The sequence below is a fragment of the Numenius arquata genome, chromosome 12, assembly GCF_964106895.1.
Source record: "Numenius arquata chromosome 12, bNumArq3.hap1.1, whole genome shotgun sequence".
Lineage (NCBI taxonomy): Eukaryota > Metazoa > Chordata > Aves > Charadriiformes > Scolopacidae > Numenius > Numenius arquata.
Genome location: NC_133587.1, coordinates 24632094 through 24656133, shown reverse-complemented (window position 1 = coordinate 24656133; position 24040 = coordinate 24632094). Strand labels below are relative to the sequence as shown.

Below are 24040 nucleotides of genomic sequence, written 5' to 3'. Positions count from 1 at the left end.
GAGAATGTGTAGCAGAGTCCACAGAAACTGTACTTATAAAAATTATTTTGAACAAAATTCTGGCATGTTGTGGCAGGACTGCCAAAATAATGACTTTCTATTCAAGGGACATCATTTCTACTTAAGTAGTTTACTTTGATGGTTCAAATAGAAGCAACCTCTTTGTTTTAACTCTTGTGACCTTTGGGCACAAGGGTCTTAAGAGGTCCTAAACAATTTTCATTAGGATCTTTTCTGCCTGCTTTAAAAACAGCTAACAAACAGAGAAAAAAAGTAGATCTTCTCTAGGAAAGATAAAACAATTCTTGTATGATTGTGATACCTCTAGGAAGGAAAAGTGCTTCAATAATCCTGTATTTTCAAACCAATTAATGTCTGGGAAGGCTCAGACTTTGGATGACCAAGCTGAGATTCTGTTAAAGGGAATAGTTTTCAGGAAAGTAAGGAAACTCTTTTTTAAAGTCAGTTAGCAGAAAAAGCTATCCTGAAATTATTATTCCCTATTGAAAACTTTATCTGCCAAATATGCTGATACATATTTGTTTTTATTTACTGACAGCAGTTACAATCTGCTTGAAAAGAGGGCCGGAAGATATAGTAACCTATATAGAAAAATTGCATGAAAATGAGAGGACAAACAGTGAAGATAAGTTACAGCCTATATTTCCACTGACAGTTCAAAATCCGAACAATTTCACTTTATGATCTTTCTTCTGAAAATAAACATTGTATTTGATATTCTGTCCCCATAATACCCCACTTTGATTGCCTTCTGATCACTAAGGGTATTTCATGATGCTGAGGGGCAGCACTGGGGACCACAGAACAGCCACAGCCATGACATTATGCTAGGACTCATGGTGCTGTTGGGCAGCAGTCACTAAAGAAATCTTGAGGGACCATTGAATCTTGTTACCAACAAACCACACATCTGTCTGCAGGTTTAGCACAAAGTCTTCCTCAGTCAGTGATCACTGTTAGGAAGACACAATATAAAAGGAACTGGTTTCTTTTTCTCCCATTTCAGGATCAGGTTACTTTTGAGGCATCCAGAGTTAAATTCTACTTGGCAGGTAATTTAAAATCCCAAGCCTTTCAGTGCAACACCTTCCTACCAAGTAGGAAGACAGAACACTGTTCTCTTTAATGGATGTCTTTTCCTAATAAGAAAATTTGGTCTATTCAAACTTTGGAGACTTTTTTCTATCTAAGCTTGATTCAGCATAGTTTCAAAATCAAGGACAGTTTGGTTACTGCTAAAGAAAAAGGATCATATTATGTTCTCAGACTCACTAAAGCAAATAAAGAATAATTCAATTAAATGTAAAGGACTTATTCCAGATTTATACTGGTATAAATAAGTAAAGAATTTGGCTGAGAAGTCTCTAATGAAAAGAGAAAATAAAAAAAACCCAAAACATTGGAAAGCCAGCAGGAAAAAATAATTAGAAACAGTCTCAAATGGCAGCGTATAAGGATGAGCTGAGTTTTAATCTATTAAGTTGCTCCCTAACTTCATTTTAAGATGTACCCATGATTAGCCACTACTTCCTTGCTCCGTTGCTGTCAGAAATATCTACCATTTTGGGCTACTCTTTTTAATTGACCTTTCCAGATGATGAAATATGGAACAGGTGTGTATCAATTCTTATGATACAATGCCATACAACATAAACATCAGCTGTTGTTCCAGAAATAAACAAACAGATTCAAAGGTCATCTCCAAATGTTACAATTACAGCTTTCTGTGGTTTCTCTTCATGACTGAGGTGAGATTTTCCATTCCTACCAACAGGCTGTTTAATTTCAACTTCTTTGTGTGCATGTGGCTAATGCAAGTGGTTGCCAGTCTTAAAAGAGACCACTGATGAGCTATCAATTCATTGACTTGCGTGTGGACCCCAGAAGGCTGTAGAGACATTACGGTATTAATTGATAAAACCAAAAGTAACTTAATTGATATCAGGAAATACAAAGTTCCTTGAGTTACTGAAACAGCTCAGGAAATACCTAGTACATTCTGCCCTTTTATTCTCTGTGAAACAGAGTAGTAAGAAGATTAAAAAAAAACCTAGTCGTGTCCCCAACCCCCCCCCCCCCCCAAAAAAAAACCCCAAACAACAAAAAAACAGGGAGAAAACAAGCTGAGTATTTTAACTAATTCCTTAGTTTTGTCATCCAATTTAGCGGGAAAAAATATGCTTCTTTCTCTGGAATTAGAACTCTTAGAGGAAATCCTCTGATCTGTAGCTGGAGTGTTGTAACTCTTGTTTCCTTTCAATGTATTACAAACCAAGAAAGCAGGACTAGGATTTTTTCTCACAGGACTGAAGCTTCCTTGGATTCTTTATTTTAAGCAAATAAGGATGAGGGAAAAGTACTTGTGACCTTATATGACCAGGATAAGAAGGTACATCAGGTGCAGAAGAATAATTTGATACACATTAAAAAAAAGTTAGTTCCTATTGAAGATCAATAAGACAAAATGAAAGAAACTAGCTGTTGGATAATCCATAGAAAGCGAGATCTACCTTTCATGTTTCTTACATTATGCCTGTCTACACCACTCTTGGTGGCTCTGCAGTGTATTTGACTTCCTACAGCAATACTGAGGTTAGATTAAGTGTCTTTACATAAATCTTGTAGTAGAGGCAGAATGGATACTATTTGTCTTGCTTGCGAGAAAAAAAAAGAGGGTATTCAATGCATTTTAACTAAAGGGTGGAGACTGGAGTATCTTCTCATTGTTGTTGCATGGACAGGTCTCCTAGGGTGTTCTTGTGGTTGACCAGTTTCTTCTTTTGACATCTTTCAATATGAGGGAATTTTGAGCCTTATAAGGCCTCTTTTATCCATCAAAATGGTATGATGTCATTAAGATGTGATAAAACCAAAGAGGTTTGGTACATATCTGAGTGCACTAGATTGAATATTGCCTAAACAAAACTCAGTTGGTATGATCTGAACATGGTTTCCAGTGCTACAGTCTATGACATTTTTGAGGTTGCTAGCTTTCCTACTGAACGTAACTTTTTAAGCGAAAGAGAAAAACGCGGCTCAAGTTGAAAACTACAGGAGTGTCAGACAGGTCAGTGCTTTCTGTATGTGTTTTACTGTATTGGAATTTTACAAAGAAATTTCCTGTAAACTTGATCATATTTAAAGAGAGGAAAGGGAAAAGGACCCATCAGTTTTTATATTAACTCTGCTAATTGTCCAGAGATCAATTAAGTTAAGCCATTTATTTTTTGCTGTCAGTAAGGCTCCTGCCTATTATGAGCCACTACATCACCAGTAATGCAACTACAAAATAAGAGCAGAATAGTCTGCTACAATTTAGTAAGAAGGTAAAATTCAGTAAGAATTATATATTTCTACACTGACTTACAGACTAGAACCCAATCAGTGTCTCAAATTAATATTATATTGAAAACAAAGGAAGCAATCAATTCCGACTTCCATGAAGAAGCTGGTACAAAATAAATTCAAGATTTTTTCATGGATTTTAAAAGTCTTTGAAAAGAATAAACTGCATACCCATAAACAAGAAATGAAATCTACTTTGTACATGCCATAAGAAAATAAATTGTAAGGGATAAGCAATATACAAGACCAATTACAGGAAGACACACAGTTGTATAAAGTTGTATTGAAATACTGGTATATGAAGATTGGTGCCCTGCTCCTGAGAGATTCTAGTGCTGACATTATACACTATCTCTAAAATTTATGCCAGTTAACACTTTTCACCCGAGATGGTAATTCATTAAAAGCAATTGCCTCATCATTGCTTATAAATTTATATGTCAAGAGGATGTCAAGAGGATTGAGCCAGACTCTTTTCAGTGGTGTCCAGCAACAGGACAAGGGGTAATGGGCACAAACTGGAACACAGAAAGTTCCATCTGCACATAAAGAATAACTTTACTTTGAGGGTAACAGGGCACTGGAACAGGTTGCCCAGAGAGGCTGTGGAATCTCCTTCTCTGGAGGTATTCAAAACCTGCCTGGCTGCATTCCTGTCCAACCTGCTCTAGGTGAACCTGCTTTGGCAGGGGGGTTGGACTAGATGATCTTCAAAGGTCCCTTCCAACCCCTACCATTCTGTGATTCTGTGATTGTAATAATGTATGTTTTGTTAGCGGCAGTAATTCTAAGCTTTTACATTTCCTTTCACACATCTGCATTAAGACAAGTTTCTATCAGTAATGGACAGAAGGAACCTGGCAATGTGTATTACATGTTTGATATTCTTACATCCTATCCTCTACTATCGCCATCCCATCCTCACCCTATCTTTCAATACAGAAAAATGGAATGAGCATGATTCTGTACAGATCTGCAATGTCAGAAAAGCAGTGAAGGGAAAACATAATGAAAAATCTGCCCCTCTGCCATCTCCCCAGCCCTGCCACACACACATTTTGTTCGGAAAATTTTCTAAAAGATTATCAAAAGTTCCTGTGCATATTTCAACCAGCATAAAGTCCCAGAGTGCTTATGCATGGACCAACTCTTCATTCCTATTCAGTAGTAAACTTGAACAGCAGATTTCACCAACACACAGAGATTCTCTTTTCAAACTGAGTTTATGTGAGTATAAATACTTGAATTAGCATGAGAAGGTCAATCTTTCACAGTCTTGAAAGACTCTCCAGAGCTCCCTAGCAAACTTCATTTCCCACTAGTCATGGTTTCAGCTGGGATGGAGTTGACTTTCTTACCAGCATCTGGATCTGGTATAGTGCTATGATCTGGATTTGGGATGAGAATGGTATTTATTGCACACTGGTGTTTTTGGTTGTTGCTGGCAGTGTCAAAAAGTCGGGAGGAGACACAGCCCAGCTGACCCCAACTGACCAAAGGCATATTCCATACCATATGACATCATGCTCAGTATACAAAGCTGGCGGAAGAAGGTGGGAGACGTTCAGAATTATGGCATTTTGTCTTCCCAAGCAATCACTATGCGTGATGGAGCCCTGCTTTCCTGGACATGGCTGAACACCTACCTGTTGATGGGAAGTAGTGAATGAATTCCTTGTTTTGCTTTGCTTGTGCGTGCGGCTTTTGCTTTGCTTATTAAACTGTCTTTATCTCAACCCATGAGTTTTCTCACTTTTACTCTTCCGATTCTCTTGCCCATCCCAACTCGGGAGGGCAGTGAGCAAGTGGATGCATGGTGCTTGGTTGCTGGCTGGGGTTAAACTACAATGCCACTAAACTACACAAAAGCTTAAGTTATTGAATACTTTTTGGGCTGAATGCTCTGATGCAACTTTGTCTTCTCTATTTATTGATTATTTTCCTATATTTCAAGTCTTCCAAACTTTCAGAGAATTGTTTCACTGTTTCTACTGAAGTCTGGATCTTACATTTCCACTGATGTCAAGTTCCATGTCTTATTCAAGGGCATATATTTAAAAACTGTATTCTATAACCATTCTTCGCCATAAGGCCTATTTAACTCTCTTAACTGGAAATATGTAAATACAGAGCTATCCAAATTCCAGATCAATTCTCAAAACCCCAGAAAAATCATAATGACTTATTCAAATGGATTAAGAAAAGGACAAAAAAGTATAGTAAGGTCTAATACTGTATGACCATATGTTAACCTGAAACCATCAAGACCCATTAGTCTAAGTACTTGTCCACTGCTAATCTGTCTGGGTATCCAGGCCTTCTGTGTTTTCATGACAAGGAAAGATCTTTCTGTTACCAACTACCTTGCCCAAAACATGTGTTTGTGTGCTCAAAGTTACCTGAAATATCGTTTAAGCAGTTGTAATTTGTGCATCAGTCTTTAATCTCTCCTAGAAACACCCAGTTTATTTGTCAAATCACAGTTAGAAATGGATGAGGCTTCAAATATCTGAAACTGTACTTCTGATATGCATTTCCAGGAATAAGAAAAGATCAATTGCCTGACACTATGTTAAATTAATATTTTGAAGAAAATGTTCTGAAATAAAGATTGCTTCAGACTTAAAATGCAGTCTGATCATTTACCAGCTTCATTTATTTTTCTTTTTGATAGAAGAGCTTGTTTAAACTATCTCTCTGTGATTTAAACCCCTTCTTGTTATAACAGTGTTTCTGCAGTCTTAGGTTGATCTAAGTAGCTGGCTGCTGATGGACGAGAAACAGAATGCCTTCTTCCTCCCCACCTTTGACTTTTATTGTCAGTGTTGATTATTTATTTTAGTGCTTCTCCCTTGTGGCTGATTTAGGTTTCCTTTGCTGAGCTGCTGGTTCCTGCTGAACTGGATAAGCTTTGGAAAAAATAACTTTACAGTACAGGACAATGACAGCGAGATCAATGACAATACCCCAAATGCCAGGACACTGCAGGACTTTGAAAGAGGAGAAGAATAATACTTGTTCTCTTCTTTTAAATCATCATTTTCATGAAATGCAATTCAGCCCAAACTTCTGGACAAAACCAAATTGATTACTGTGTCAAGCCTTCTTCAAACTAAAAGGAAAATCCCCTGCAAAATGTATACACAATAAAAACAATGGGCCATGTCCCAAAAGAAATCAGCACAGCTGTGTGAGCTTCATCAACTGTCCAAGCCAGCTAAGGATCCTATGCTTTTTCAAAAAATTCCTTCTTTCTTTTTTACTCTGTCTCCTATTTACTTCTCATTTGTTTGAAGACATTCACTGCATCTGCGACATTAATGCAGAAACCTGGAAATGGTGCATGGAGAACAGCGCTGGCTGCTAAATGATGGCTCTTATTTGTGTTGTGCTGCTATGAGCAAAGATGTTAACAGTGAGCCAGAAATGTCCATTAATTCCCTGAGCTCTGAAACATTAAGAACTGTCTCCGGCTTTTTTGACTATTTTCTCTTTCTATTTCCTTCCTCTAAGCAGACAGGGGATGAGAAGGTCAAAATCTGAAGAAAATCTACCACTAGATCTGAATGTTTCCAGATACTGCAACAGTGAATGTTTCCAGACATTGCAACACAGTCCACTATACAGCTCAGTTGTTAGAAAAAGTACCCAACAATTACTGTTTTCTCAGACCACCCCAGCTAGGGCTCAGGATTCAGGAACCATCCTCAGTCCATGCTTATAGTCTGCATGCCGTCACATTACAGTGAGGCTGACAGAGTCAAATGACAGGAATACAGATCCCTCCATGCTGGTTGGTCTCTATGCTAAAAACAGTCTCAGGCTTATTTAATTTACCAGTAAAGACATAATTCAAGTTAAATCAGGAAGAGTTGAGGTGCATCCCCCAGGCTCTGATCACTCACTATTATTTTATTTGCTGAAGATCTGCAGCTGCTCATTCCTTCCTCCCTCCCTCTCTTTCTCCCCAAGGTCACCTTCTGGCTCCATATCACCAGTTCAACTCTCTATGTGGCCATTTGAAAAAGCAGATTTGTGAAATTATCCAGCTTAAATATCCAACACGAAGTAAAACAAACAACTAAAAAAGACATAGCAATGTGCATGTGTGTGTACAAGTGTACACGCGTGTTTCTAAGCAGCTGAATCAGCTGAATAAAGCTCTGGAAAACCTCCAGAAAGGGGGGGAACATGAAGGCAAAGGCTATGACCTTTAAAATGAGATCTTAACTCAAAAGAATGATAACTTGTAATCACAAACACCCACACTTCTCTTCAGTGTGTGACGTATTAACTACTGTTAAGACATACACAGCTGCCATTAAGAAATACACAGGCTCTGAATGCACTCATATCCCTGCAGCTTCAGAGTCTACATAAGTTGAATTTGGTTTTGTACCTGTAAGCTGAATACAGGAGAAAGGCTCTTCACCTGAGGTTAAGGTGGTCCCAACTTGCAATGTTAGCTTAGACTTCTTAAAAGCCTCTACCCGCAGAGAACTGCCACAGAAAAAGTTTATTCTGCTGTTGTTGAGCCTTACATAAGGACATTTGGCAACGGTATCTCTGTGTCCAGCTGGGGAAAGTCATCACGATGTCTGACTCCCTGCCTTCATATTGGCCAGCAATTCCTCTGCTTTCTTCTCAGCTGTGGCCAGATCATGTTGCCTTTGTTCCCCAAAGGCAGAGCACTGGGATGACCGCTGAGGTAAACTTCAAAGATTAAAAGGACTTTGGACCAATGCATAAGTAAGAAAGGTAAGAAAACACATGAAAGCATGCACATGAAAACTTATTGTGTCACGTGGAACCCTTTTGTCCACAAATAACTGGGTGCAAACAGGCAAAGTCAACCGAGTAAAAGACAGTTTGCCTTACGCTCAGCTTTTCGATTTGCTAAATGTTCCCTGGACATTAACGGCTTTCAGTGCCATAGTTTGCACACAAATGTAAATCAATAAAGGCTAAAAATATAAGAAAAAAAGAACATGAAAAAAAAGAAGGGAAGAAGTAAAATCTAAAATACTACTCAACCTGCTATTTGGCCCATAACTCAATGACACTTCAGCAAATCCACCTGACTCACGAATTTCTTTACTCCTGTTTGCATTCAGCTCCAGATATCTCTATCACTTTTGCTATGATCTATATCACAGGCATGCAATCCACTACAACTGGGACATCATGCTCGGCTTCTTGGCCACCAAACCTCAAATCCTGAATGCAAGTATACTACATAAATTAGTGAATAAATTAATTACTTTTAATTGTGGTATAGCTAGTGTGTAGCTATACGTGCTATAGCTAGACTACCGACATAAGCTTCTGCTTTGTTAAAAAGACATGGAGAGCACTATTTGACATGTATGTTACTTTTAAAAAATCAGTTCATATAAGTTCAAAGTATACTCAAGAGACATAAGATTCCTCAAAGTAAGAGTAGGTATGTAACTTGATTCAAAAGGGGAAATTCTTTGCAACAAAATCAAATTCAAGGGAGACAAAATACCACAGGGCTAACCACAAATAAATAAAAGAGCAAAATATACAACATCTCTTCAGCCACTCTGCAAGATAATCTCTAATCAACATTTACTCTCAGCTTTTAGAAACAGCCTGCATTCATTGGAACTTTGACTGGCACCCCCCTTAACTTTAAAAGTTGGTAATTCTTCTGTCTTTACGTCACCAGAGATGTGTCCAACTCAAACAGTGAAACACATGTTGAATAGTGTGGGGGCTGGAAGAAACAGGAAAACATTGCATTTTGACTTGAATCTTCTACACACTTAACAAAACGGGGAACTTTTTTGGAAAAAGTATTGAACTATTTGGATTACTTTCTTTCAAAATGATACGCTATCATGGGCAAATTGAATAGGATTGGCATTCAAGACTTCTCAAGCTGTTTGTTCAAAATAGCTATTTTTTTCCAGGTGGGGCTGCACATATGCAGTGTGCACAACAGCTATGAAAAAAAACACTAGAGGAAACATTTCCTTCTGGCTTTAGGGGTAAAAAAAAAATCACAGAATAGTGTTACTGTTCTAAAAAAATAGTTGCTTTTGGAACAAATGGCATTTTTCTTGGCTTTTGTGTACCACTTATTTAAATCAACTAATGCACTCAGGATATCATTTAATGGTGCTCAAAGGTGTCATAAGGGATTGTATTTATCAGTGCAAAGTTAAACAGTGCAGTCAAAATGTGGGTGTATTTATCCTTATCTGGGGGACTTCAGTGAGAAAAGGGACTGCATGACAAACATGAGTGGCATCATGAGTAGGATTCGAGATGAGCTATGTGAAAACCTGAACCAGGTGGTAAGTGAATATTGGATGGTATCTGCAGAGAGCACAAGGGAGAAAGAGTCTTAAAGTCTCCAATATGGGATCAGTTTATTATACTTTTCTTTATTCAGTAACCAGCCACAACTATAAACAAATTCAACCCAAAATTTCCTACATAGCCCTTAACCTAAAAAACCCATGAGAATCTGACTGAAAATGATGCTTTACCTACAAAACCATGACAGCATCCTAGAATCTTAGACATAAAAAGTAGTTTCTCTCTTAGTCATGTTATAGTTTTGAATGTGTGCTATGTTCATGTCAATATAATGTCTCTGTAAAGTATCTTCTTTAAAAGTAAATATAAATGGGGCAGGTCCCTGTTCTTCATTTTGCCCAGCCTTAGATTTATATTAATTACTAACAATAGAGAAACTGATGCAGATCTTGATTTGGCTAGGAGACTTGATGGCAGACTACAGTGTTCTAGTAATTTTTTAGACAACTTCATGAGGGAGCTGCCTGTCCATCTGTCACTTCTTGTGTTAACTGTGCAACTTGCTTTATGAATCAAGAGACTCATGCAAAACAATACTATTTTCTGAAATATTTATGTGCTTGTTCTCATTTCATGACCAAGCCCATGGCAATCCTCTTGAGCTCTTTCCCCAGAATGGTAACATCAGATCCACATTTCATTTGTTTCCGATAAGTAATACAGCTTGTCTGTTGTGGTATATGCAGTACCATGTTATCTGTAACAGCTTACTCAGAAATATTTTTCAATTGCTTCAATAGGAATGCTTTTTTGTAACAGTGGCCTATTTATACCAGTTATGCCTTATTATTTTTTTGCACTTCAGTTTCAAAATGCAAGTCTGAGAAGATTCATTCTCCTCTTTATTTGAAACATGTACATCCTATAGATCAGATGAATATAAGAATAATATATTCTACTCTCTATTTCTTGAATTGGTCGAACTATTTTTTTCCTTTGGAAATTAAATTATTAAGCTTCCTACAAAAAATTTCATTTGGGGAATGAAATTCTGCTCTCCTATGCTTATGATACCAGCAATGGCTTTAAAATTTTGGAATTTATGGAAATGTTCTGAAATACAGAGGAATCCCTCTCTCCACCCCTTGTGGTTTTACCTCTGCATCAGTGGTTTTACCGCTTACAGGGAAACGCCACCCCTTCATGGCTACATTATTTTTTGTAATTCTTGCTAAATAGCTGATTCTTCACAAATATCACAATTTTCCTAGTAACCAAAAGAGGATGTAGTTTATACCACATTTTGCATAAATTTGATTTTGACTGATTTACTTCCTCCTGTCCTTATTCAATTATTTCTTCTTAATTTTAAACAGAAAGACTATGTTTTTCTACTTTTTCTAAAAGCCTACGCTGCTTGCTAAAAGACATTTTAGCTTTGATTGCATAGATTGATTAATGCCACCTAAAGATTAAATTCAGTGGAGCAGGTTTAACAAAACTGATTAGGACACCACTGTTTGCATGATGAGTATGATATCTATGAATGAAAAAAATTAACAGGTGTGTTTTAATTTGGTATTCTTCTCTTCTTTTTAAATAATAATGTTGCCATTTACTTAGCCTTTTCAGTCACATCATAACAGGTAAGAAACGTGTATTTATTAGAGTGAAATAACAGCAATTTAATCTGTGTGAAAAAAAGAAAGGGACAAATCCTTCTCTTTTGTACAAGCATTTCAGTGGAGTTTTGTTTGCCTACATCAATACAGAACTGGCTTGAAATGTCACGTAGACATGAAAGAAAACTATTGATTTTATTACGTGGATGCTGTTCCCTGTTGGTTAACACAGTTACATCACTTGAGCCTGGAATACTGATAAACAATTCATTTTGATTTCTGCCACTACCGTTGCATCTAAGCAGTATATTTATTACAGTATGATTTTAAAGATCAATCATTCTGTTCATGTTCATGTCTCACTTCAATTCACGCTGCTGTCGCTAAGAATGAATATCTATATCTTCCTGGTCCAGGCTTTTTCCTAAGCAATTCCTAGGTACGTCCCTAGTGACGCTTCCAGTGGTTCTGCATCTTCACTATTGCCCATTAGAAAGTGCCCAGGCTCTTAAAAGTAAGAGAGTAGTTCAGGTGGGGGTTATGAACAATCATTTTCCTTCATGATTCGCAATTCTATACTTATGATAAGGTAGAGGAACACTGCTGAGTCGAAGAAAACACAAGTAAGTGTAGGTATTCACAGTTTTTTGTAGAATCAAACTCCTATGGAAAATGTTCCTTTCTGATATTGTCACGTACAGTGGAGCTGAACTGACTAAATGTCAGCATCTGCAATGTAGATGTCTGCACCTGAGATAGCTAGCTATATTTGAGGGAGAAAAATGGTAATTCACCTAATCCTAGAGGAGATGTCTCAAATATGTCAGATGAATCATGGTCTAAAAGAGTTTGTTTCTCTCCACACTAATAAAAGGAGCAAAGGGAGATTATATTAAATTTAGATGTTAAAATTAGGTGAAAAGAATCTTTTCCACACTCTGTGGCCAAGCGTTAAAAAAGATTTCTCCAAATGAATGTATGGAACAGCTAATACATGTTTCCAGCTAAAAATTTACTTTAAGTCAGCTTTTCTGGAGAATTAATGAATGCAAACATTTTATTTTTCCACAGGAAATTAATTAAAAAAAAAAAAAAGTCCCAAAATAAAATGTCAGTGCACATGACAGCTAATGGAAAAATGCTATGGTGAGGACAACGAAGGAAAAGAAAGAGAGGTAGAGTGGTATCTGAGATATATCTTTTAGGTATATGTCCTGTGTGAAAACAAAAAAAGTTAATAGCAATAGTAGTTAAAGAGGCAGCTGAGTGACAAACATGTTAACAAAACAGCACCACCTGATAGGTGAGGCAGGTCCATTTCTTCAAAGTTTACACTACAAACACAAGGATATTTTCCAGATTTAGTTAAGAATGTTCTATTCTGGAGAGCCCAATTACACGAGCCGAGTGACAAGACTAGCAACATAACATGTTACTTACCTCTATAAAGAAGAGACTAGCCGCTGACGTTGGATGATGATACATATAGACGGTCACGAGGATGGCTGCAGCCACAATGAGGACCAGGACTAGAATGCCAACAATTAAGCCAGCATGAAGCGTTCCACCTTTCTTCTCCGCCGCACTGTCGTCTGTGGAAGCTGCACAAATGGCACACTTATTAGCACAGTAACTTATGTCTGATCCATTCCACTTCACAGCTGGCAATTGAGCATTTGCTTTTTCTGTGTTACATGTCCCTCATTTTCCACAGCCCAAGTTAGAAAAAGATGTTAGATATCTCTTCCCACAACTGAATACTCTCATAATCTTAATGAACAGACATTTCGAAATGTTTTACTAATTCTAAGTCAATAAGCAAAATTAATATCCTTTTTTTTGAATGCAATCTGGTCATTCTGAAGTTCCTAATTACCTTCATAATGAATTTTGCTTTGATTTTCTCATAAAACTACTGCAGTTGCCCTACAGACAAAAAGTACTAATTGAATATATTTTGAATTATTTTTTTTTAAAGCTTCAAGTTGAGACACACCACAAACCCATGTGAGGTCTAGCTAATAAATACATTCTGAAAGCCTGATTCATTAGCTTGGAGAGGGGTTTTGAATCATCCTGTGCAACTGAATCAGACAGCCAAAAGTGTAACAGATGGATGTTAAATGACCCTGCAATATTCTAATCTTGGTCTGAATGGCACCCTCATCATAACAAAGTATTACAGAAGACCATCCATTTACTAAACTTGATACCTAGAGGCTGCTCATTCTATGCTCCCATCAGGAGAAAAGAGGACTGTCTCTGCCACACAAGCGACTTGTCAGCAGGGCTTCCAAATAAGTGATAGAAACTGTAACCTTTGTGGAAAAAGTCTCTCAATAAATTAACCAGCATCTGCAGAACTGCCTGCGCTCAGGTGTGATTTGTACTTTGGACAACCTGGAATATCGCAGCAAATACAAACATAGTGATAAGCAATGATTCTTCAGCATCCTTGTACACAGAAAGAGAAGAGCTGTTCTACCTACCACTGCAGGCAAGAGTGGTTCAGAAGCCCTAGGTTTAAGAAACACCATCAGAGCACTAGCCAGTTGACTTTACAAACTTACATCATTCTCCTAATATTCCCACTGCTTTCTGTCTTTCTGTCAATCCTTAAAATCACCTCCATTCCTTACTCCATACAAAACCTGTCTCTGATCTTGCTTATGAGAAATTTTCTTTCGATTCCACTTTTAAATTTCCTCTCAAAATGCTTGTTTTCCAAGCTGACTATAATGAAAACTTTTGGTTTTTACAGTCATCCTTTTTGTTGTGCCAGCCCCCTGAACTATTTGTTTGGTTGTCTTAGAGTGTCATGATCTGTGAGGTGAGGCACTGTCCTTTTATTTGTTCTTGGAAAACAGCTATTGAGTTATAGGTACCAATTACAAACAAGTTACTGCTATTGTTATTAATAGTAACAATAACAATAACTGTACATGCTCTTTTACCATTCATCAGATTGTAAGCAGAGCACTGCACACTAATATTAAAAAAAGAGAACTGGAAATAATAGAAGAAAGGTCCTTATACAATTGATCTAGGTCCTTATACAATGTTAAATGCCTTGTATGAGGGGCAATAAAAGAAAATAGGAACATTTAACCTCAGTGTAACAGCTCATCCACGTGTGGCAGCACTTTTTCTTGCCAGACCGAGGAAGATTGCATGGCCCAGTGGATTGCACAGCACCATTGTGACAATAGGGAGAAAAGGAAAATGAAAATGCATTATCTTAGCCAAAAGCTACATCTAACTATAATATGGAAGTGAATCTATGGGAGAGTGAAGAGATTCATCTAAATTTCCCGTGCTTTAGTTCATATTTCCTCAATCTTGAGTCAAGATAGCTGAAACCCTGCAGCGTTGCTCTGCTCTTTCCCATGAAGTCAGTAAGGCAGCTTGCAGAGTAAGGAGATGAGTAACAGAATCAGAGGATAAAGAAAAAGAACCCAATAATTTGGGGGGCTGAACTAAGACATGGGAGGCATTAATGAACCTAATAAAAAGTTGCAAGCATGAACCCCCACTCAGGTACTGCTGAATCCTGAAGGTATCTTTCTTTTTACTGAAAAGTTCACACAAGAACTTCAGTTTTAATTTTGCTGACTGTGAACATCAAGTTTGAGCTTAGGTGTGAACAGGATCCAAGAATCAGGCCTCTCCCTGCTTAAATCCTACGAAGAGATTTACTTAGCTCTCTTAAAGCTTAGTTCACACAGATTTATTGGCACTTTTAAAAAATAAAAGCAGTGTCAGCCCTATTTGATTTTTCTTTTCTTTTTTTTTTTTTAACACAGTACATACAGTGAAAAATTCCAGGCTATCCTTTACATTGCAGTAAAAAGGTGATATTGCCTAGGATATGGAAAATCTATTTTCAAATGTATTCCCACCCAAAGGACACTTAAAACATTTCCTGGTAGTTGTAGCACTGTATAGCAAAGGATGCAAGATTCATGGTGGAGAAAGGAAAGATACGTGACCCTAAAAAAGGTTCCTCTAACTTTCGTACAGCAGAGTCTTTTACTTGACTTAACCATTAATAATTTATTAAATAGCTATTCACTTTCAGCAGAGAATAGATGAATGTATACAAGCTCCAGTTTTAATTTCTGTTCATGCACTGTAACAATACTTAGTACTTGCACATATCTTTCAAATCACGAAGCAAATGCAAATTAAGCAACTGAAAGGCCATCAGGAAAGGCCTGCTTTATCGTACATGCTCTGGGCTGGGCTATTAATTCCCAGTGATAAGCATTTAGTTGTGTGAGTCACCCTACTGAGATGTAACTGCTCCCCAGAAGGAGCAGGGGATTCATAGTTTTTCTGTCTCATAATGGTCTTTTTGACAACTTCATACTCTTCAACTCTTCCCTTCAGTGGCCACATCGGTGCATCATAAACTACTTTATCATTTGTACCTATTTTCAGGCCAATTTGCACTAAATGAGTAATCTGTATTGTTACTATGTTACGGTTGAAGGCAGAACATCATATTCTGCATATTAAAAATCGCTGGACTTCAGCAAAAGTCCTAACCACCCAGTAAAGGTCATCAAATTAATCCCCTTTGAGCTGATATTTTCTCAGTGTTTAGCATCCAGCTTTGCAAACGAGAACACCATCTCTTCCAAATAACACAGGTGACAAGTGCCTGCCCAGATTTCTACTGGTCTAGAGTGGAGCAATGCATGGACATCAGTGCAGTGATCAGAATGCCAAATGCAAAAAGTAATGAAATACAAGAAATGCTTTTTTTAAATGACAAGTGTAAGTAACTTGTAATTTCCATAATCGAAATTTAGTTCATTGACCCCAGGGCTCAAATACTCATGAGAAATTGATTTCACTCTCTTTGCACAGAGACAATAAACAGTGTTGTTAACTTAGAAAATGCTCTCTGCTGCAAAATTAACTGACAGTTCTTTTAAAAAGCCACCAGTTCTTTTAAACAGCCCACCAAGGGAAACAGATGAAAAAAAGGACTCATAAACTTCTTCAGGTGCAGAAATCTTACTATGATTATCACACACATCTGCTGTTTCGAGCAAGGCTAAACCCTTGGGAAGATATTTGTCTTATGACCAGCCATTTCCATAAGGAGCTCTCAGCAGAACTTTCCCCACACTTTCCTTTTCTTGTGGTCAAAAAACCAGTTGTTACATACAATATGCTCTATTTATAACTCTTTCCCTAATTCTTACATATTTAAACCGTTTAAGCAGAAGGACCATGTTAACATCACCAAGGTTAGTCTGCTTCTCATTAGGAGCTGAATGACAGACAGAAACAGCAAGTAACATTTTTTCCCAAATATAAAGGCACGCAATACAAAAATGAAATAACTGCTCTCCTGCTGGAATGCTGTTTAAAAAACAAAAGTGAAAACACAATAAAAATGTTCTCTTTGTTTGCATGACAAACACGTAAAGACTATATAATCTTTTATTTTAAATTAGTATGTTATGTCTCATGTTACAGTTGGGCTAGCTTCTTTTGGTGTAGGAAAACCAAAAAAATTCAAGGAATTTTAATGAATGAAAATTTTGTCCTGGCCCACGGGGACTGTGATGCTGACTTCAACAGGAACAAAGGTGTGTACAAACTAGGACTGCTCTTTAGAGTGTTTGCAAACATATTGTGTATACTTACTCAACATTATTTTACTCACTATTGCATATTAACCATTGAGGTCAGCTAAGTAATGAAATACATTACTTTCTATTATCTAAATTGAAGGTTTACACAAATTTTCTATTGTGATAGTTTTATATATGAGCAAAATTGTGATACACCTCTCATGATATGAGATGGAAAAGCATTTATTTACCAGAGATTAATATCTCCTTCTGTGAGAGCAGAGAAACAAAAAAGTTTTATGGTAAAATGGAGGAAAAATAGATGAACTTCTGATACCTCCTGGCTAGAAACTTCCCTTTATATAATGAGACATGGAACCAAGGGCAAATGACAGAAAAAAAGGAGAATTTCATTGTGTGGACTTGGAAAATAAAGCTTTGTTTTTCCCGTCCAAAAGCCATGTCATTCCTTTTTACTCTTGCATTGTGATCAGATGGTAAAAAGCACCAATTCAGACTTCAGACTCACTTATTTTATTACAACCTCAGCATGTTTTCTGATGACACCATGCTGTGTGGTGTGGTTGGCACACTGGAGGGAAGGGATGCCATCCAGAGGTGCCTGGACAGGTTTGAGAGGTGGGCCTGTGCAAACCTCATGAAGTTCCACAAGGCCAAGTGCAAGATCCTGCAGCTGAGTAGGGGCAATCCCAAGCACAAATACAGGCTGGGCAGAGAATGGATTGAGAGGAGCCCTGAGAAGGACTTGGGGGTGTTGGTGGATCAGAAGCTTGACATGAACTGGCAATGTGCGCTGGCAGCCCAGAAAGCTAAATGTATCAAAAGAAGTTTTGTCAGCAGGTTGAGGGAGGTGATTCTGCCCCTCTACTCCACTGTCATGAGACCCCATCTGGAGTACTGTGTCCAGCTCTGGGTCACCCAACATAAGAAAGATAGGGACCTATTGGAATGAGTCCAGCTGAGGGCCACAAAAATGATCAGAGGACTGGAGCACCCCTCCTGTGGAGACAGGCTGAGAGAGTTGGAGTTGTTCAGCCTGGAGAAGAGAAGGCTCCGGGGAGACCTTATAACGGCCTTCTAAAGGAGGCCTACAGGAGAGATGGGGAGGGACTCTTTATCAGGGCCTGTAGGAATAGGACAAGGGGTAATGGTTTTAAACTGAAAGAGGGGAGATTTAGATTAGATATGGGGAAGAAATTCTTTATTCTGAGGGTAGTGAGACACGGAAACAGGTTGCCCAGAGAAGATGTGAATGCCCCATCCCTAGAAGTGTTCAAGGCCAGGCTGGATGGGGCCTTGAGCAACCTGGTCTATTGGAAGGCGTCCCTGCTTATGGCAAGGGGGTTGGAAGCAGATGACTTTTATGTCCCTTCCAACTCTAACTAGTCTATGGCTCTATGCACATGCAACTTTAAAAGATAAAATGCTTATTTGACCCTCCTGACTGACGGCTATACTAGCAAAGCCAGGGACACAGATGACCTAAATAGCAGCAATCAGCCTAAAGATGATAACTCAGTACTGAGCTCTGTTCTTTTCTCCCCTCCTTTTACCAGAAGACTGAATTTTCATGGCAAACCCCTGAATTTGTCACAGAGACAGAGTATGAACCCTGCAATTTCTTCTCATGCTTTGTGATAAAATGAGTATTTGCTGTTGGGTGATGTGGCAGGAATTGGATGAATTCTTATGTTCATCAACAGCCATGATTTTTTTAGCTGGTTGGTCAGATGAATATGAAACTATCACATGGGTATAAGAGCATCTATTCAGTCCTATTGGTACAGAAATGCTGGATTATTAAATTAACAGTGGTCTGTCATGTTCTTAGCTTTATGGCAAAACGGGTCTGGGTACAAGTGCATGAGAACAGCTCCTACAGATGAAGCAGACTGGAAAAAATTATGGATTCAGATATAACCACTTCTCCAGTAAAGATGTACATTCTTTTACTCCTATTACTTATGAGCATGCACTAGATAGACTAATCATTACAGAAACAGAATGTGTGATAATATTTTCAGAGCCTCCATGCAATCATGCAATTTTTTTAATAGTTTAAGTTGTTAACTGCAGAAGTTCCCTTGCATTCCCCAACGTACACGGGTGCATTAGGTAATGACTATTTTGGTATTGGCCTTGATTTTGAAGCTGTAGCACATCCAGCTTTATAAAAACATTTATTGATTAAAGTAGATTATGCCATACTATTAGTACTAATGCAAAACAAGTATCTTACTGTTCTTACATAAACACCACTATCCTTCAAATACTAACTTAGGAAAGTCAAATGTGTTTATTTATTTTTATTACTATTATTATTATTACTATTACTATTATCATTATTACTATTACTTTGAAATTATTCTAGAATCACAGAAACTTGATGATCCTTAAAGAATGCAGCGTTTAGATAACTTAGAATTTGCTGTCACAACAGAATACCGCTTTTTCATATTGTTCACAGGGATGCCATCAGAGACTGCAAGTTTTGTAATTCACTCTGTATAAAATATCTCAGTCTGAAGGCCTGAGCCGTGGGGAAAAGTGAGATATTGAAAGCTGATTTCTTCCTGCCCATTTCTACTTCTTGGTTGGGTGCTGGGTACTACTTTTGCTAGTTATATAAATTTGATAAATAAACGAAGGCATGTACTGCTTAGGATAGATGCTATTTGATGTATCAGAAATCCAGGATAATACATACCCATCTTTTTAAAAGTAATCTAAGCAAGAAATTAAGCAATTTTAAACTCTCTCCAAGGTTTATTTCAGGGTAATAAAACTGTCTGCCAGTGACAGTGCTGGAACATTCTGACTTTGGGCAAATCAGCTGAATCTGGCAGCTCAAACCCATCTCTCCTCGCTACTATCCCTGTTATTTGTCCAATACACTAATGTACCTATGCTAATCTCATTGGACCGTCCTTACACCCATGATTATTCTTCCATAGCCATCCTTGGACCAATATTGATCTGGTTCTTCTCATCCAGGAGCTTCATGGTGTCCGTTAGCTGTTTCCACATGAGAGATCCCTACAAGCCATTTGGCAACGTCTCCTCTCCATGTGTTTGCTCTCCTCTTTGGGCAGCCAAAGAGCAGAAACCCTTTCTTGCTGCATGGACCGAGACTAACATGGACCTCCAGATCCAAGTTCACTCCACCAGCCCTCCACCATGTCATTTCTAGCCTGGAAGCTATATTACCCTATTTGCATGACCATGTGGGTTTTAGCTAATATGCACCTGCAAAGAGGGAGACATAATGTTCAGGACAGCTGAGCACACAGGGTTACAGCCTACAGTGAGCTCAGAAGACCCACTGGATTTTTCCCCTCTTTGGGCCCCCATTTACATCTGGAATGTGAGTCTACCAGGAGACTGCAGGTATATGGTTCTCCAATTCTAAGCTTTTTTCCTGTACATAATGCAGATTCCGGAACAGATGATTAACAACCTACATATAGTGACTGTGGGAGGGAATAAGGGAATGTACAACTGGAAGGATTCTCCAGAGGCTTAGAGGAATCTACATAAAAAAGTTCTTTCTGCCTCTTTTGGGAACAGCATGCTCTGGACTTCTCAGCTTCTTCATGGTAATGGAGTGTGATTTTCTTGCTTTTGTGGGTTCATTCCCTTAGCGTTTGTTAACATTCTGAGGCTAAGCCATTGATACACTTTACTCGGTTTCATGATGATTTATAAAGTTATGGTTCAGCTAACACCTTAAAAATTGGTTTCCGATTGCATGTAAGGAATGAAAGGTGGTCTTTGAGTGCAAATATTATGAACTGTAACCCACAAATTCTGAATTCAATATCTGGTTTGCTATCAATTTTCTGTAGGACTCAGGGCAACTCAGTAAGTCTCTGAGTGATCAACCGCTTAGTGCAGTAAATGGATGAGAGTGCACTAAAATCAAATCCTTCTGTTTATAGGATGACAGCACTCTAAATATGTTAGCTAAGGACTTTCATTCTTCTTCTCTAAAATATCGTCTAACACTACAACAGTTGTCATCAGTATTAATTTTAGTTTGAGTCACTTGAGGCCATGAAAGCAATTACAATACTTTGTAGCACCAAGCAGTGGCCATCACAAAGCTCAGGATTATACTGTATTGTACCATGCCATTTGGCCTGGCAAGGCAGCTGACTGTTGCCAAATCCAGAAGAACAACAAGTTACCAGATTACATGAATTTCAATTCAATCGGCCCATTGACTCATCTTAAACCTACTGGAAGCAAACAGAAGACCATTGGGTCAAGCAGGCTGTTCCTCTCTAAAGCTGTGTCTAATGCTTCCAGAGTTAGTTACCCCCATGCCCCCTCACCTTGTGGAATCATAGAATCATAGAATGGTCAGAGTTGGAAGGGACCTTAAAGATCATCGAGTTCCAACCCCCCTGCCATGGGCAGGGACACCTCCACTAGAGCAGGTTGCTCAAAGCCCCATCCAGCCTGGCCTTAAACACTTCCAGGGATGCGGCATTGTCCTGGGTCTGGCGGGGATAGGGTTAATTCTCCCCAGGACCTAGCAGGGGCACAGGTATTCCATCCCATGTGAGCCATGCCCAGGGGGTAACAGGAGCTAGCCGGGGAAGGGGAGGGGCAGGAAGTCGGGGGGGCGGGGGAAGGAAGTCATCCCCCGGGGGAGCGGAGCGGTCGGGGGGCGTCCCGGGTGCGGTCGGCAAGCGGTAGTATCGTACTCGTGGTTGTATATTCCTCTGTCGGTGTTATTATTGTTGTTTCTTGCTCCCCTTGCTGTTCTGTTAAATTGCCTTTGTCTCAACCCACGAGTTTTTGCCTTTTTCTTCCGATTCTCCCCTCCCCGCCGCGCTGGCGGGGGTGGGGGGGCGATCTGAGCGAGAGGCTGCCACGTGGTCCTTCGTTGCCGTCTGAGGCTAAACCACGACAGGCATCCACAGCTTCCCTGGGCAACCTTCCCTGGGTGTTCCAGTGCTTCACCACCTGCACAGTAAAGAATTTCCTCCTAATATCTAATCGAAATCTCCCCTCTTCCAATTTAAAACTATTACCCCTTGTCCTGTCAGAGGAGTGGAGACAGAACAACTTCAGATACATCAGCTTAAATGCAAAATGTACATCTATATATTAGTCTTCTTTCACTTGACCTCCATCTTCATCATCCTTCACAATTACCCATGGACACTTATGACAAAGATGAGCGAGCAATGTAGAGGAGATTGCAGGAGGCTGCTGACTGCAACTACTGGGTTCACTCCACACAGAATAGGTAGTTAAAAAGACCAGAGGACCTTTGAGTGCCCTAGCTGTCATACTGCCACAGTACTGTGACAGCAACAGGAACAGATTATAAGCTAAAACATTAAGTAATGCAGCCTTGTCTTAAAAGTTTATCTACTCCATTCTGCTGAGAGCCCAGATGGAGTACTGTGTCCAGTTCTGGAACCCTCAGCATAAGAAAGACATGGACCTGTTGGAACGGGTCCAGCGGAGGGCCACAAAAATGATCAGAGGGCTGGAGCACCTCTCCTATGAAGAGAAGCTGATAGAGTTGGGGTCGTTCAGCCTGGAGAAAAGAAGGCCTTGGGGACACCTTATTGTGGCCTTTCAGTACTTAAAGGGGGCTTATAAGAAAGACAGGGACAAGCTTCTTGGCAGGCCCTGTTGCAGTAGGAGAAGGGGTAATGGCTTTAAACTAAAAGAGGGTAGGATCAGACTAGAGATAAGGAAGAAATTTTTCACTCCAAGGGTGGTTTGACACCGGAACACGTTGCCCAGAGAGGTAGTAGATGCCCCATCCCTGGAAACATTCAAGGTCAGGTTGGACAGGGCTCTGAGCAACCTGACCTAGTTGAAGATGTCCCTGCTCATTGCAGGGTGTTTGGACTATAGGACATTTAAATGTCCCTTCCCATCCAAACTGTTCTATGATTTTATGACTTAGCCCTTCACAAGATCTCCATTGAAATCTTCATGTGGTTTTCACATTAATTCTTTGAGCTGGCAGAAATTGTGTTTAACAAAATCAGTTAAATGTGTGCCTTTATAGCAAAGTCATGACAATTTTAAGGGTAGATACTGTATATCATTTTATGTCTGGCTTAGAAAACTGATGTAAAACTACACTGGTGTAAGTCAGACTTCAATATAAGTCAAAAGGTCTACACATAGTTGTTCTGGTTTAGCTACACTGTTTTAACATCATACTGCTTTAACATAATATGGTATATAATGCCTAATATGATGTAAAAATTCAGAAATGTAAAAATGATTTCTGGGGGATGCATTCCAGTGCCACTACTTTGGATAAACCTCTGTCATTATTTGTTTGACTTTCTGCAGATTGGATTGGCGTTTTTCACATATTCTGTGATGATAGCTGTAATATGATGCTGACAGCAAAATTGGGATACAGTGGAGATGCAAGAAATTCTGTTCTAAGTAACATTTAAGTACAATCCAGTGTACCATGAAGCAAACAGAAAATATCACAATTTATTAATTCTAACACTTTAAATGTCCTATGAATAAATGTTATTCATCCGTGATTCTATTTTTCACCCAGAATGGATGAGTTCAGCACTTTTCATTTGTATTTGCTTTAAAAACCACACATGCAGCCCACTGTGTGCTGTGTATAGTATGTAGAATATGTTTTTCCTGTGTCTGATGCACAATAGGAATATTTATCAGAGGCCGTTGCTTTACGAAGCTTATGTTCTTGCCTTTGAAAGGCTCTGTTTCTGTAAGATATCTGCCAGTAGGCACTGATGTAGTATCATACTGAACACCAGCAAGACTGTACAGGTTTTCCTTAAGTCACAGGATTTCCTGAGAAGGAAGAACTGGAATTACACTGGGCACACAATTTCTTCTTTCTTACAGCAACGTACTATGGTAGATCCCATACTTTTTCCTAAGAATAATGTTTTCCTATTCTGAGTGCTACAGCTGAACTTGCAGAAAGCAGTGAGCAGCATTTAGCAAATTGCTTGGCGTCTAAAGTTCAACTTCGATCATGCTTTGATCATACTGAAGAAAACAAGAGAGATCTCTGATATATCTTAAGACCTGTCTCTAACTAGTACTGAGAATAGACTGCTGAGAAATGATAGAGGAGGAGCAGCTTGGAAATGATCAGGGAGAAACAGAGAATAAAATGTGGAG

At 38.8% G+C, this 24040-nt stretch overlaps 1 protein-coding gene across 1 annotated transcript in view; it reads right to left on the bottom strand.

Annotated features, from left to right (window-relative positions):
- The window catches only part of PLXDC2 (plexin domain containing 2), a 283134-nt gene that overhangs the window by 844 nt on the left and 258250 nt on the right, over nt 1–24040 (bottom strand). The window contains exon 13 of the mRNA XM_074157175.1: nt 12717–12877. Coding sequence (XP_074013276.1) covers nt 12717–12877 — 161 coding nt within the window. The remainder of the gene's footprint in view (nt 1–12716; nt 12878–24040) is intronic.